Raw genomic sequence first — 17,055 nt, forward strand, 5'->3', positions numbered from 1 at the left:
CCAAGCCTAGTAGCTACATATTGCAGAGTACAAACAACTGCTAAATCTGTCTATGTTTTTTGTAGTAGTACATTTACATTTCTTGTTGGAATGACATCATAGTGGACTTGTACTATCATCCCAAAATAATAATAAGCTTCACTGAGAAGCGGGATGAGTTGAGTAGGTTGCAATGTAGTATTTCTAGACAGATAGGTTGCTTCTGGCAATGTACCAATGCTCTAACTTAACACGTCTGTAGAAGTTCCAGCATCACTTTGGACGGAGAGGACAAGTCGGAAATGGGAAGCGCATTACTGGTAACATCATTGTGGGATCCTCTTGTTGCCCTAGCTAAACATGCATCTCTGCCTCCTTGGGTTGTTCCTTTTCATGGTTTTGAGTGGGAGTACCTTTTGAACTCTCTATTTCATTTTAAACCATGCCTACCCAAACTCTGTCTGAAGACAACCCTCACTGAACAATTTTTTGTCAAAGAAGGCCGACATCCTCCCCAGACCTTGTGCTGTTGCCTAGCTTACGATGCTCCAAGGTGTGGGATATCTGAAATTAGTTGAGATGCAGTGCATATTCTGAAGTGCCAAACACATTTAATAAAGCAGTTTGCATTCATGGCTGACCTTTAACTGTAGATGAGAGAACTTTCTGTTCGAGGCTGTCAGTGATTAAGAAGTTAAATGTACTTTTAGTATGTCTGTGCAACAATCGGTCAGACAATGCAGTAGATCTGTACTGTCTGATGAATCCCCCTGCGCCCCCCTGCGCACCCCTGCTGTAGCCTCTCCCTGAGGACACACTGGGGGACACCATTAGCCTATAGAGAGTGACATGATAAATACAAGGCTGTCTGCAACCAGCTCATACTTAGCCCACTTCACTAGCGATTCATAAGCTATGAATTCTAACTTTATAGTGTGTCTGTGTTTGTGTGTGCGCGCAAGTGCGCATGTGTGTGTGTGCATCTGGGTGTGTGTGTGTGAGAAAGAGAAAGTGTGTAGTTATTATACCTGCGCTTGGACAACTTTTCTCAGGTTTCCAATGTGCTATTGTGACTACTGATAAGGCAAGGCTGGGCTCTTCTACTGAGTACAGTGGTATTGTATAAGACCCACATCAGAGTACCAACCACATCAAGATTCTACAAAAACATTATGCTATGATTGCAGTCAATAAGAAGAAATCTCTACGTGCTTTTCTATAGTATTGCTCTAGGTGCACTGGAGAGATGTACTGTAAAAGGCACAGAGAGACTTGACTTGAGACTTCAACATGATGATGATTTACCACATCAGTCAACGGCGTCATTAATAAGTGTATCGACGACGTCGTCAACACAGTGACCATACGTACATATCCCAACCAGAAGCCATGGATTACAAGCAACATCCGCAATGAGCTAAAGGCTAAAGCTTCCGCTTTCAAGGAACGGACACTAATCCGGATGCTTATAAGAAATCCCTCTATGACCTCCGACGAGCCATTAAACAGGGAAAGCGTCAATACAGGACTAAGATCAAATCCTACTATGCCAGCGCTGATGCTCGATGGATGTAGCAGGGCCTGCAAACTATGATGGATTACAAAAGGAAACCCAGCCACGAGCTGCTCAGTGAGGCGAGCCTACCAAACAAGCTAAATGCCTTCTATGCTCTCTTCGAGGCTAGCAACACTGACCCATGTGTGAGAGCACCAGCTGTTCCAGATGACTGTGTGATCGTTCTCTCCATTGCCGATGTGAGTAAGACCTTAAAACAAGTTAACATTCGCAAGGCCGCGTGGCATGACGGAATACCAGGACGTGTACTCAGAGCATGCGCTGACCAGCTGGCAAGTGTCTTCACTGACATTTTCAACCTATCCCTGATTCGGACTGTAATACCAACTTGTTTCCAGTAGACCACCGTACTCCCCATGTCCAACAACGCCAAGGTAACCTGCCTAAATGTCTATCGCCCTATAGCACTCACATTTATAGCCGTTAAATACTTTGAAAAGCAAATAGTATCCGTAAAGTTTGTAGAAACATGTCAAATGATGTTTATAATCAATCCTCGGGTAGTTTTTAGTCATAATAATCAATAATATTTCAACCGGACAATAACGTAGAGCATGGCGCTTGCAACGCCAGGGTTGTGGGTTCGTTTCTCACGGGGGGTCAGTACAAAAAAGTATGAATGTATGTACTTGTAAGTCGCTCTGGATAAGAGCGTCTGCTAAAGGACTTAAATGTAAATGTAAATGTAATATAAATGGTAAACAAGAAAGGCGTGCTCTCGGTCGTGCGCATGAAAAAGCTCTGGAACACTGAATGGTCCACTCATTCAGAGTGGTCTTACTCCCTCATTATTCAGAATACAAGCCTGAAACAATTTCTAAAGACTGTTGACATCTAGTGGAAGCCATAGGAAGTGCAATTTGAGTCCTAAGTCAATGGATACTGTAATGGCATTCAATAGAAAACTACAAACTTTTTTTTTCTCTCAGGTTTTCGCCTGCCAAATCAGTTCTGTTATACTCACAGACATTATTTTAACCGTTTTGGAAACTTTAGTGTTTTCTATGTAAATCTACCAATTATAAGCATATCCTAGCTTCTGGGCCTGGGTAGCAGGCAGTTTACTTTGGGCACGCTTTTCATCCAGAAGTGAAAATAGTGCCCCCTACCCTAGTGAAGTTAATAATGGCACTGACTAGGGAAATGTTCCCGCTGTTCTGTTCTTAGTGCCAGTCTGTACGTTCAAACTAATAATGGCATCTTTATTATTTCATTAATAAAATAATGATTTAAAATACTCTTTCAAAATGCCGATGTTTATTTAGTTATGGATCCATAACAACTTACTATGGGAATAGATATCACTGAATTACAGAAATATCCTCCAATCCTCTATATGTAATTATTGGTGGAGAGTTATCTCATATTTTTTTATATACTGTAGGCCTACCGTAGGCAACATGAGTCTCACTAGTGTTGAGTAATGTGGTGTTAAAAGTGGTGTAGGTCTTATTTATTTATAGAGCATATTGAGTTAGAAGCAATGGGATTTCAAGCAATAGCCTACAACTATTTTAGCACCGTTTCACTCTGCTCTGAGACAAGCATGGGGACTGGTCTTGATAAATCAATGCGATTTTTATTTTCACTTAATCTCCATTTGGGTATTGGTTAGACTAGAATTAAAAAATTAGGTTGCAGAAATGTTATGCTCTTAGTGTAACCTTTATTTAACTAGGCAAGTCAGTTAAGAACAAATTCTTATTTACAAGGACAGCCTACTCCTTCTTCTCCGTCTGGGAATTGAATCCCAATCTCCCATGTGCCCTGCCCGCATGACATGGGGATTCTTTAGCTAAATAGCCCAGTACTGTAATGCCAACTGTCACGTTGTACAGCGCCATTATTTTCCGTTCCATCCTAACGGAAACCCAGAGGTTTTTTAGTTTTTCTTGGAATAGAAAACACTATAATATTAATCAAATTAATTAAGCAAGTACCAATCAAAAGTTTAGACACATCTACTCATTTAATGATTTTTATTTATTTTTTACTATTTTCTATATTGTAGAATAATAGTGAAGACATCACAACTATGAAATAACACATATGGAATCACAGGAGCCTAATAAACAAATGCAGGTGGCTGTCACGCCCTGACCTTAGATATCTCTGTTTTTCTATATATTTTGGTTAGGTCAGGGTGTGACTAGAGTGGGTAGTCTAGTTTTTGTATGTCTAGGGTTTTTGTATGTCATGGGGGTTTTGTATGTCTATGTTGGCCTGCTATGGCTCCCAATTAGAGACAGCTGTTTATCTCTGATCGGGGATCATATTTAGGTAGCCATTTTCCTCATTTGTGTTGTGGGATCTTATCTATGTATAGTAGCCTTAGTGCACAACAGTAGCTGCACCTTTCGTTTGGTTGTTTGTTGTTTTGTTAGGTGAGTTTCAGTTTATTAAAATTATGTGGAACTCTACTCACGCTGTGCCTTGGTCTCATTATTATGACGAACGTGACATTGGCTTATATCTTCAAAATGCTTTAAATGCTTTAATATCCAAATGTAAAAGCATATACTGTACAGTACTGTATTTCTTCATCATTATCTTTATGCTTTCGTTAATAAAATAATGATACAAATACTCTTTCAATATGCAGATGTTGTTTTAGTTATGGATCCATAATGAATTACTATGGGAATAAATATCACTGAATAACAGAAATATTGGAACAAAGTTGTCTAATGAAGGCAAACAAATTGTTGCTTACTGGAAAATACTCTTTCAAACACACATGGTCACGTTGTACAGCGTCATTATGGATTAGCAGGGCTATATTTTGGCCTTCATAAATATTATTTTGGCCTTTATTCAGATTACAATCGCTCACTGTCAATTAAAAAAAATATGAAATCATCTCCAAAATATCGTTATATATAGCCTTCCCGCTATAAACGTCTATTTGAGCACCGTTCCGTGCTACTCTGAGAAAAGCATGGAGAAACAAAAATGTTAATTATATTCCATGATATTCTTCAGATATATGTGTTAACTGAATATATGCAAGTGATGTCTGCTAAAAAATCAAGTTAGGTTTCTCCAGAAATAAGTTATTCTAAATAACAAACTGGCTTTATTTACAAATTAGTGAGAAAGTCTCACCCCTTGTTCAAGAATTGTCTTTTTCTCGCTCACTAGATTAAATGAAAGCAAAATCTCCAAAATATCGTTACTTTTTAAACAAAGCGATTATTATTATTATTAATTCATTTAGAATTCTATAAAAGCCCCTTAGATTTTCTCACAGATCCTAACGGAAAATGCCCCTTAGATATTAATTTAGAATCCTCCAATCCTCTTATGCTGTAGCCTACTCCTGACTGTCACATTGTAGAGCGCAATATTTTCCATTCCATCCTAACGGAAACCCTGAGGGTTTCGTTTTTCATTTTTTCTCGGAATAGAAACACCATAATATTAATCAAATTAATTAAGCCAAATTTCTTAAAATCAATCCCATGTACTATGTTGTTACAAAAAAGGTTTTAAATTCTCTAGTAATGCCAATATGGGAGACTATCAAATGCTTCTCAAAGTTGACCTCTGGTTGTCAAACTTGCACTAACCTGCATTAACATAAAAAATGGCTGACAGTGAAATAACGTGCCATACAATGCTGCAGCAGTCCACAAGGTGTGCTGCAGTATGATGCAACTTTTAAAGGAGGAACCACTGTATGTAAGAATGCTGTTCATGGAGTACAGCTCAGCATTCAACACCATAGTCCTCTCCAAACTCATAACTAAGCTCAGGACCTGACTGAACACCTCCCTCTGCATCCTGGACTTCCTGACGGGCTGCCCCCTGGCGGTGAGTATAGGCAACAACACATCCGCCACTTTGACCGTCAACACGGGGGCCCCTCAGGGTTGTGTGCTTAGTTTCCTCCTGTATTCCCTGTTCACCCACGACCACAACACCATCATCCAGTTTGTTGATGACACAACGATGGTGGGACTGATCACCGACAGCAATGAGGCAGCCTATAGGGAGGAGGTCAGAGACCTGCCAGTGTGGTGCCAGGACAACAACCTCTCCCTCAACTTCAGCAAGACTAAGGATCTGATCGTGGACTACAGGAAATGGGAGGGCGAGCACGCTTACATCCACATCAATGGGGCTTTAGTGGAGCAGAATGAGAACTTCAAGTTTCTCAGTATCACTAAGAAATTAACATGGTCCACACACACCCACATAATTGTGAAGAGGGCACGACAGCGCCTTTTCCCACCTCAGGAGGCTGAAGAAATGAGGCATGAGGCCCTCATATCCTCAAAAAGTTCTAGAGCTGCACCATTGAGGGCATCACGCTTGGTACGGCAACTGCAAGGCTCCCGAGCGCAAGGTGCTACAGAGTACAGCCATGTACATCATTGCTACCAAGCTCACTGCCATCCAGGACCTCTATACCAGGCGGTGTCAGAGGAAGGCTCGAAGAATTGTCAAAGACTCCAGACACCCAAGCCATAGACTGTTCTCTCTGCTACCGCACAGCAAGTGGTACCAGTGCACCAAGTCTGGAACCAACAAGAACCTCAACAGCTTCTATCACCAAGCCATATGGCTGCTAAACAAGACTGCTAAATAGCTAATCAAATGGTAACCTGGGCTACCTGCATTGACCCTTTTTTGCGCTAACTCTCTTGCACTGACTCCATGCACACACACTGGACTCTACCGACACACTCACACATATTTACACTGACAAACAAACACACACACAAACACTACATACACCCACACACACATAACACGTGCACAAATATATAATAACGCCACACACACACACACACTCATACACACTTTCACACTCACACACATACACTTACTGTTACTGTCTATTATCTATCCTGTTGCCTAGTGACTTTACGCCTACTTCTATGTACATAGCTACTGTAATGCCCGGGGTGTAGTGGATGAAGGAGTCAGACGCAGGAGACAGAGAGTTCAGAGTAGCGTTCCAATTTAATACCCAACACGGGTGAACACGACGCCACTCTAAATGTAATGCTCCACCACATACAGTGAGAACACGAAATCACAAGACACAACGTACACGAACCGTGACACACAAGAATGTACTACCTGTACACACAACAATCCCGCACACCCAGCAGGCCGGGCTGCTGGGTAATATAGCCCCACAAATCACCCTAACCACAAACAGGTGTCAATAATCACAAAAAGGGAGGGGGAGGAAAAGTCAGTAGCAGCTAGTAGGCCGGTGACGACGACCGCCGAGCACCACCCGAACAGGAAGGGGAGCCACCTTCGGTGGGAGTCGTTACAGCTACCTCAATTACCTCGTACCCCTGCACATTGACTCGGTGCGTGGGAGTCGTTAAAGAACCCCCCCCCCCCCCCCCCCCCCCCCCGACGCGCGGCTCCTGCAGGGCGCCGACACCGGCCTCGAGGACGACCCGGAAGGCGAGACGCAGGGCGATCCGGATGGAGGCGATGGAAATCCCTCAACATCGATGGATCCAGAATGTCCCCCACCGGGACCCAGCACCGCTCCTCCGGACCGTACCCCTCCCAGTCCACGAGGTACTGCAGGCCCCTCACCCGGCGTCTTGAGTCCAGGATGGCTCGTATCCTATACGCCGGGGACCCCTCGATGTCAAGAGGGGGAGGAGGGACCTCCGGTACCTCACCGTCCTGCAGGGGACCAGCTACCACCGGCCTGAGGAGAGACACATGAAACGAGGGGTTAATACGATAATAGGAAGGGAGTTGTAATCGATAACACACCTCGTTTATTCTCCTCAGGACTTTGAAAGGCCCTACACACTGCGGACCCAGCTTCCGGCAGGGCAAGCGGAGGGGCAGGTTTTGGGTCGAGAGCCAGACCCTGTCCCCCGGCACAAACACGGGGGTCTCACTGCGGTGGCGGTCAGCACTCCTCTTCTGCCGTCCACTAGCTTGTTGAAGTGATTCCTGGACGGCTCTCCATGTCTCCTTGGAGCGCTGCACCCATTCCTCCACCGCAGGAGCCTCGGTCTGGCTCGGATGCCATGGTGCCAGGACCGGCTGGTACCCCAATACACACTGAAAGGGGGACATGTTAGTAGAGGAGTGGCGTAGAGAGTTCTGGGCCATTTTGGCCCAAGGGATATATCTCGCCCACTCCCCTGGCCGGTCCTGGCAATACGACTGCAGAAACCTACCCACCTCCTGGTTCACTCTCTCAACCTGCCCATTACTCTCAGGGTGATAACCGGAGGTAAGGCTGACCGAGACCCCCAAACGCTCCATAAACGCCCTCCATACTCTGGATGTGAACTGGGGGCCCCGATCAGAAACGATGTCCTCCGGCACCCCGTAGTGCCGGAAGACGTGGGTGAATAATGCCTCCGCAGTCTGCAGGGCTGTAGGGATCCGGGCAACGGGAGGAAACGGCAGGACTTAGAAAACCGATCCACAATCACCAGCACCGTAGTATTCCCTTGAGACGGGGGAAGGTCGGTCAGGAAATCTACGGATAGATGTGACCAAGGCCGTTGTGGAACAGGGAGGGGTTGTAACTTCCCTCTAGGAAGGTGCCTAGGAGCCTTACTCTGAGCGCATACCGAACAGGAGGAGACATAAAACCCAACATCCTTAGCCAAAGTAGGCCACCAATACCTCCCCCGAAGGCTCCCCACTGTCCTCCTCCCCCCTGGGTGACCCGAGGAGGGTAGAACGTGAGCCCACCGAATCAATTTGTCCCGACACCAAGCGGCACGTACTTCCGCCCACTCCAGCGCACGACCCGTTAGGCAGGAGATGAGGACACTCACTTTCTCCGCTCCCGAGGGAGTGGGTCTCACGGTTGCCAGGTACAGTTCTATTTGTAACAAGAACCCCTGACATCCCACTGCCGCTCCTTCATACTCCCTCGGGAGCGCAAGACGGAGAGCGCTGAGTAGCGTTCCAATTTAATACCCAACACGGGTGAACACGACGCCACTCTAAATGTAATGCTCCACCACATACAGTGAGAACACGAAATCACAAGACACAACGTACACGAACCGTGACACACAAGAATGTACTACCTGTACACACAACAATCCCGCACACCCAGCAGGCCGGGCTGCTGGGTAATATAGCCCCACAAATCACCCTAACCACAAACAGGTGTCAATAATCACAAAAAGGGAGGGGGAGGAAAAGTCAGTAGCAGCTAGTAGGCCGGTGACGACGACCGCCGAGCACCACCCGAACAGGAAGGGGAGCCACCTTCGGTGGGAGTCGTTACAGCTACCTCAATTACCTCGTACCCCTGCACATTGACTCGGTGCTTGTACTCCCTATAGATGGCCGTGTTATTTTTACTCGTTGTTCTTATTCGTTATTCACTGTGTATTTATTATTCGTGTCACTATTTCTATTATTATATGTTTTTTATTTTAATCTTTAATTCTGCATTGTATTATTGTATTATTGACTGTATGTTTGTTTTACTCCATGTAACTGTGTAACTATGTGTTGTTGTATGTGTCGAACTGCTTTGCTTTATCTTGGCCAGGTCGCAATTGTAAATGAGAACGTGTTCTCAATTTGCCTACCTGGTTAAATAAAGGTGAAATAAAATAAAATAAATAAAAAGAAGCATGTGAAAAATACAATTTAATATGATTTGATTTGATTACAGCGATTTTGTGCCAGTCAGATGTTATTCAAATGTATGATTTAAATATCTTCAGTTTCTCATTTTCTTATGGTCTGCCTGTTCTGTTTCCTGGCTTGGACTGTGTTTTCAGTCCCTAGAGCTACACTAAGATCAGTGATCTGTTTGAACTTATCTTCATCGACCATATTTCATATTTTGGAGAGAGTGAGAGAGAGAAATAGAAGGAGAGAGAGCAAAAGAAAGAGAGCAAGAGAGAGAGAAACAGGGACCAAAAGAGAGAGATTGCAAAACCACAGAGACAGATAGAGAGAGAAGAAAATGAGAAGAAAGGGAGATTAAGCATCAGAGAAGTTTGATATGGAATCAGACATGCTGCTTCTACTTTTTGGAGAACTTGTCTGAAATCCCCAGATTCCAGCTCTCTAAATGTCCTCCTAACAGTGAGACCCTGGTGTGAAAGCCTCCTGGGACGTTCTGCTCACAGTAGAAGCACAGTCTTGTTCCCGCTTAAAGGCTGTGTGTGTTGTACACAATGCTCCTCGCAAATGAGAAACTCTGGCAGTAAATGGAATTACGTTTGAAAAGTTTCAAAAGCAGCACAGCGCTGTAATGCCGGATTACTTAGCAACATGATTTTGCGAGGCCTTTTGAGGCAGAGCACACTCTAATAGGACACAGCTATCAGCTCTGATGCAGACACTGTCACCTTTCAGATTAGTCTTCAGATTCCCATCTCTCCCCATCATAACATCTTGACATTTAGTTAGGAGGCAGAAAATTGTCTTCACAACACTGAGCAGGAAAACCTTATTACCTGACATAAAAAAATCGTATTTCGTACCTGACAATAAAAAGGAATCCAAAGTAAATATGAGTTGTTAGATGTAATCCCATTTCCCTCGATCAAAGCCAAGCAGAAAAGGTTACACATCTGAAGCTTCCTGTTGTTTTCAAAATTATTTCTCAACAGCCTATCAAAGACTTGCTGTGTTTTTTCCGTAGCCTTTTAGGATGCACACAACATAACCGTAATGCTTTCAAGAGACAACGTTGGATGATCAGAATGCTTGTTAGATGAAAGGAGACAGTAATGTCAAGCATCATATACAACTACACCTCCATTCGTTTATTAAAGCATAGGAGTTTTGAGAAAACAAACTGTTTCAGGTGAAGTATTGACAAATGCCTCAAAATACATTGACATTACTTACATATAATGACCCCGGCAAATTGGTTTCGAAATGATTTATTGTCATTTGGAATGGAATTAAACATCTGCAATAACTAGCTGCACAAGCAGCTCTATTTTTTATTTGAAGAATTTCGCAGGTTTAAATTCCCAAAAGTACAACTCGTAAGTACTACCATATGTATGATATATGCTTCAAAATAAGTTTACATTACTAGTCATTACTTACATGTAATGAACCCAGCAAATTGGTTTCTAAATGATTTATTGACATTTTGAAAGGAATTAAACATCTGCAATAACTAGCTGCATGAGCTGCTCTGTTCATAATTTGAATAATTCTGCAGGCTTAAATTCCAAAAAGTACAAATTGTAAATACTACCGTATGTATGACAGTTAATTCCATTCTGAAAGTGTCATGTAGGATTTTCAGTAGCTATACAGTAATACCATATTACTTAGCTACGGTGTCCTAAAGGACCAAGCACAGTCATGAGAGGACAGATCACCATTTTACATTACCATGATTGGTTTTATGGCCTTAAAGGAACTCATGTCAAATTGGGTGACTGTAAAAAAAGAAGCCCACACAGTCCTCAGGGGTTTTAGCCAGCTAATCCGTGTTGTGCAGTGCTGTTTAAACTCATAGCCACTTCTTGGAGGACGAGGGTGCCAATGCCATTGTCACTTGACATCAAAGCACATCCCGCCATGCTCCCGCTGAAATCCCCCCAAAACCTGACAACATTAGAATACCATCAAACGCTCGCTGCTTGCCTTTGAAATTTCTGACACTGTTTGCAGGCTATAAAGAGTTGTATGGGGATAGAAATTAACATTTGTATTTTATTTAACTAGGCAAGTCAGTTAAGAACAAGTTCTTGTTTACAATGACTGCCTACCGGGGAACAGTGGGTTAATTGCCTTGTTCAGGGGTAGAATAACAGAGTTTGACCTTGTCAGCTCAGGGATTCGATCCAACAACCTTTCGGTTACTGACCCAACACTCTAACCACTAGGCTACCTACCTGCCATGCTTCTTGTTAGCAATGAGAATTGAATATAGAAATGGAGTTCTGTTGACTCTCTCAACCTCTACTGGCATGGTGAAGCCTTGCCTTTCTTTCTCTCCTCTCCTGTCAGTCCATAGACAGAGTGAGTGTGTGATTGTGGCCAGAGGGGAAATTTAAAGTGGCTGTGGTGGAGAAAGCGATAAAAAGGCCCCACAACAGAGTTGAAAAGGTTAAGTGCATTGAGCGAGTACTTTGATAGATTTGATTCCTATTGATTTGGTAGGCACACAGCACTAACTGTAGAGTTTTTCAATTTCAGATGGTCCTGAGGTGTAGAGAGTGTAGTCTGCAAGAAGGAGAGGCCCAGTTCAGCTTCACACAACAAATACAGGAGAGACACTGCTGAGGGCCTAAAACAGGCTTCATCAATGTTGGAGGAAGACTTCCTTACATCTCCTTTATCTTCTGTTCACAACAAAAAGGCACTGATTTTATTATGGCAGCATTCATAGATCCCCCCCCAACCTACAGTACAGACTGACTAAGACAGGCGAAGACATAGAGAAGGGAGGGGGGAGCGAGAGAGAGAGAGAGATAAAGAAAGGGACTGAAATAAACGTAGGATAATCCATTTTTATAGAAGCACAGCCAGTGTGTTCTGCTGTGCCCCCCGTTCCTCATAATGCCAGTAATTCTAATGACAGGGACGTTGGCAGGGCAGGGTGGGCTTGTTAGTGTCACAGTGATCAGTGGGAGGCCCAGAACAGAACATTGCTTCACATGAGACACACCACCATGTAACTGTAACTGTTCATCAACCCCTCATCATGTCCCTTCTGTCACTGCACTGTCAGTGTCACAGTGTGCCAGCCATCCTTGTAAAACCTGGCCTACCTCCATATAACCTGCCTTTTATGGCCCGCTGCACATCATTATGTCTGCATGGACAGCTGGGTGTGTTTGGGTGTTTGTTTGGGTGTATTTGGCTTTTTGTCATAATTACAGATGGCGATTGTGTGTGTTGATGATCCTACCAACCGCTTAACCTCTCGCTTTACAAATTATATACTGTATTCAAATAAAAAAATAAGATAATAATTAAGGTGTGTCATTTTCTGCAGTTAAGCAACAGGTGCTAATTGTTGCAGTGGGTTACCATGGTGGTTGAATGGAATGAAAGTGTAGCTCCAACTGTTTGATAATAAGGGGTAATGAGAGTTTAAAGAGGGTTTTTCAACATTAAATGTACAACACTACAATTAGCTCAGCATCTGGCCTAGGGTTGCTGGAAGTGCCACCAGATGTACATGTACATTTAATGTGAATATTATAAGCTGTTGAGAGCAGGAATATAGGTTGATTCATGGGTAAACTAAAAAGGAATGTTTCCCATTCTTCCCACTTGAGAGTCAGTTTTATCCGAGGGCACTGTATTGAAGACTGTCCCTGGCTCTCCATTATAAACAGAATGTGCAGATGAGATGTTCAGTGTTCTTCAGTTTAAGAGTTCCCAGGGCTAGGGAGTATACACTGCTAAGGATATTTCTGTTATGTAGAGAAAAGAAGAAAAGAGGAAATTCATTTATTATGGATGTATTATGTAGAACATTGTCCCGACTGTAAAGCAAAGGGATTTTCCTTAAAGCAGCAGCAGTGGATTCCTTCTGAGGAGGAGTGGGCTCATTTGCAAATGGTGTTGTTATTAACCTAGCCACTGCTGGCTCAGATTTCAGGAAACAGTATCAATTACCTCGTACCCCTGCACATCGACCCAGAACTGCTACTCCCTGTATATAGCCATATTATTTTTACTCCTTATTGTTATTTGTTATTCACTGAGTATTTATTCCTTGTGTCACTTTCTATTTTTAGTTTATACTTTTAATTGAATCCTTAAATCTGCATTGTTGGAAAAGGATTACGTAAGCATTTCACTGTTAGTCTACACCTGTTGTTTACGAAGCATGTGAAAAATACAATTTGATTTGATTAAAATATATGGATATCCCAGAAATCATCATGTTTTTCAAACAATTATGATCTCAAAGGGAATCAGACCATTTAATCATGAACTGTTATAAGGTTATCTTCATGCCTGAGGCAAGTATATGATAACTCTAATTCAAGGCAAGTCAGAGTCTACAGTCCAAAGGGAGGTATTGTCTTCTCACCCCCACCACCTTCCTCTTGGGCTCCTCACAGTGGAAGGGGGAGGGGGGTGAGGGAAGGGTACTTGATGGGCCAGGAAGGGGAGTGTGGTAAAGCAAGATAAGGATAGGATCAACACGATCAGAGAAGATAAACCATGGTGGAGTGGCGCTATCTCTCTGTCAGACGATAATGGCATTTTACACATATATGTGCAGGGTGGTATACACACATGCATGCAGGCATGCACACACGCACGCACACACGCACACAGAGTGAGATGGCTCATTAACATCTTATTTACCACACCATGTCCCTGGTAAAGACATGGAATGGCAGCAAGTGGATGGTGAGGGGTGGAGAGGGACATTTAGGCAACGCACATGGCTTTGATAAAAGCTCATTGAAGTGTTAATGATCGCTATTAAATGAAAGCAAACAATCACACTCACACAGCATACTAATGAACAGAAGGTACAATATTAGCAGATATGTGCATGTATCTGTTCATGTGTTTATTTGTAATTGACAGAGAGGGAACCAAAGGTTATCGTATTTGAATAGCAACCTTGGTCATTCCTGTGACGTTGCTCATGCATAGAGATCACTGTACCCTAGAAGAGACTGCTGCTGATCAGAGACAGCACATGTAGAGACCCTGGGATGCACAGGAACGCAACACAACCATGTAGCAAAGCTTATCAACAGTGTTGGTAATAACTGTGGTCTTCTGTCCCTCCCTCCCTCCCTCCCTCCCTCCCTCCCTCCCTCCCTCCCTCCCTCCCTCCCTCCCTCTATCTCTCTCTCTCTCTCTCTCTCTCTCTCTCTCTCTCTCTCTCTCTCTCTCTCTCTCTCTCTCTCAGTGTTCTTTGATGACTGTGCGGGGAATGAGGGCTTGGCGTTCGAGGTGTCCCACCCGGACTTCCAGGTGGACGAGGAGATGAACCTGGTGGCCAGACGAGACGTGATGGACAGCGGCACTGTCATGTTTATCCACGGGGTCAACGAGCAGGCTGATGACATGGCACAGGTGGACATTGTCGGAGCTCCACCTAGATCTCCTCAAACACTCAGGGTGAGTAGCTGGCCAATGGATGCCTCTGACTATGGCAGATACTCTCCTAGTTATGTTGCTGTTCAGAGCTCATCATTTAATAAGATAGCCGTGGAAAGAAGTGTACAACAGACTGCACAACAAAGCTTTGAAATGACAGCTGTGTCTTTTCATTGTATTTTTCTACAATGTACACTTATTTAAAGTGACTTCCTGTTCCCACTGGGTGGATGAGTGGACTTCATTTGGGTTTGGAGAGCCGGTGGTTGGTGAAAATGACTGTGATTATGTCTGCATCTCACTTTTGTCATTCAAGTACAGTTCCCAGAACTGCCCACTGTGCTCATTGTCACCAAACCACTTAAATCTTCAGTCTCATCTTTAAAAAAAAATGTGTTCCTTCTATATATGGTGTTAGTATTCTAAATCCCAAATACAGTAACTAATTTCTGTTTAATGATCCACAAAACCACATGTATCAGTCACTCCATTCATTACCCCCTCCACTTGCCTTCCAGCCCCCTCCTGTCCCCGCCCTCCAGGCCAGCACTAGTGCTGCCAACCTGATTAAAACATTTCCCAGGGCCATCTCAAATATTCCGTTACCTCCCCTCCAATCATCGCTCTTCCCTGCTCCCTGCCCAGGTGTCCCACTGGTGTAGTTTCTCCGGCTCCCAGCCTAATGAGTAGCTCTCTCTCTGTCTCTGTGCGTCACCTTGCCTTCATTTGTTTATGCTTCTCCCATTATTTATTTAGTTTGCCAGTCCACGGGTATCTCTTTGGCGAGCCTGGGAGGACATACGGGAATGAGTCATCTCCATTCTGTGTGTGAATGGGGAGAGAAGGTTTCCTCATGAGTAATGTCACCATAATGTTCTTCTGGCGAATAGGAAGGCACTCTGTTTTTAAAACAATTTTTTTGTCTCCCGAGTTAAAAGAAGCTTAGCTAAATAAAATATTTCTCAAATGTAATTTCCTTGTTGTAGGTTAACAAGACATTATGCATATTGACATGACTAAGTGCTATAATGAAAGAAAAAGTTTAGAAAAGTTGGGTGGCCGTGGCCCAATAACCAATTTTTCTTCAGAATTCATTCTGTAGGAGAGAACTCCCAGCAGTGTCAGACCAGCCCCGATCCCAGATCGTCCATTGTCTCCTCCCTTTGTTCTGGCTCTTTGATATCTCTCTGCTGCTCTAGGCCTACCCAGTGGGGGATATTAGTGTTAATGGCATAGAATACATGAACCTCATTAATTAGGCAAAGAGGGGAAGTAAGAATAGAGAGACAGAGGAGACTATTGGACATAAGAGGGTTATGGTTGAGGAGGAGGAAGAGAAAAGGATTGAACACAAAAGGGGCAGAAAGACAGGCGAAGAAAAGGAGGAAAAACAGGCAGATGAGACTGGATGAGTCCTTTAATGTAGATTGGTAAAGAGCTCTCATTATTTCACAATCAATTAATCTACAGAGGCTCTCTGCTTTGAGAAGCAGATCCAAAGAACAAAGCAACAGAACCATCACCCTCATCTCCGCCTCGATCATACATTGGATATCTCTGTGATGTAGACTTCAAGACTCAATCATCATAATTATTCCCCAATAGATCCACCAAACAAGGCTTGCTGTCCCTGGTGAAAGCCCCAAAGTCTGGAAAGGGTTTTGTGTTTGGAGGTTGAGGTCATGGCAATTTGATTTGGTGTTAGGAACAGAGCTTTTATAGATTAAGAGGAAACAGAATAAAATTGAAAAATAGAAATGGGTTTCACATTTTACGGTACAATCCTGTAATCACAATTAATATCAACCACAGCAAATTACAGTACAAAACTGTTTTGTTCCCTTAAAACACGTCTCTGTTGCCAAGCTTTCATTACTCCAACCCCTCCATTTCTCCACTAATGTTGAGCGGAAATGTCCCTTGGTGTATATATTGATGTAACTGCCAAAATAATGGAAACACTTGAGTAAATGAGGGAAACAAAGTATATTGAAAGCAGGTGCTTCCACACATGTGTGCTTCCTGAATTAATTAAGCCATTAACATCCCATAATGCTTAGGGTCATGTATAAAAATGCTGGGCAGGCCAATATTTTGGTACCAGGGCTATGTCCCCATAGGATGGCATCCATCCACAGGGCACAAGTTGTCACTGAATTGTTTGATGAGCATGTAAACAATGTAAACTATATGCCATGGCTGTCTCTGTCACCAGATCTCAACCCAATTTAAAATTTCTGTGAGATTCTGGACTGGCGCCTGAGACAGCGTTTTCCACCACCACCACCATCAACAAAACACCAAATATGGAATGTCTTGTGGACGAATGGCGTCATATCCCTCCAATATAGTTCTAGACACTTGTTGTACTCTCTAGAGACCGCAGGAGCAGTAGAGATACTCTTAATGATCGGCTATGAAAAGCCAACTGACATTTACTCCTGAGGTGCTGACTTGCTGCACCCTCGACAACTACT

At 43.4% G+C, this 17,055-nt stretch overlaps 1 protein-coding gene across 1 annotated transcript in view; it reads left to right on the forward strand.

The window, feature by feature from the left end:
• The window catches only part of cdh13 (cadherin 13, H-cadherin (heart)), a 570,143-nt gene that overhangs the window by 200,429 nt on the left and 352,659 nt on the right, over positions 1–17,055 (forward strand). Inside the window, exon 3 of the mRNA XM_055934321.1 lies at positions 14,388–14,599. Within this exon, the coding sequence (XP_055790296.1) occupies positions 14,388–14,599 (212 nt within the window). The remainder of the gene's footprint in view (positions 1–14,387; positions 14,600–17,055) is intronic.

This window comes from Salvelinus fontinalis, chromosome 9 (genome assembly GCF_029448725.1).
Source record: "Salvelinus fontinalis isolate EN_2023a chromosome 9, ASM2944872v1, whole genome shotgun sequence".
NCBI lineage: Eukaryota > Metazoa > Chordata > Actinopteri > Salmoniformes > Salmonidae > Salvelinus > Salvelinus fontinalis.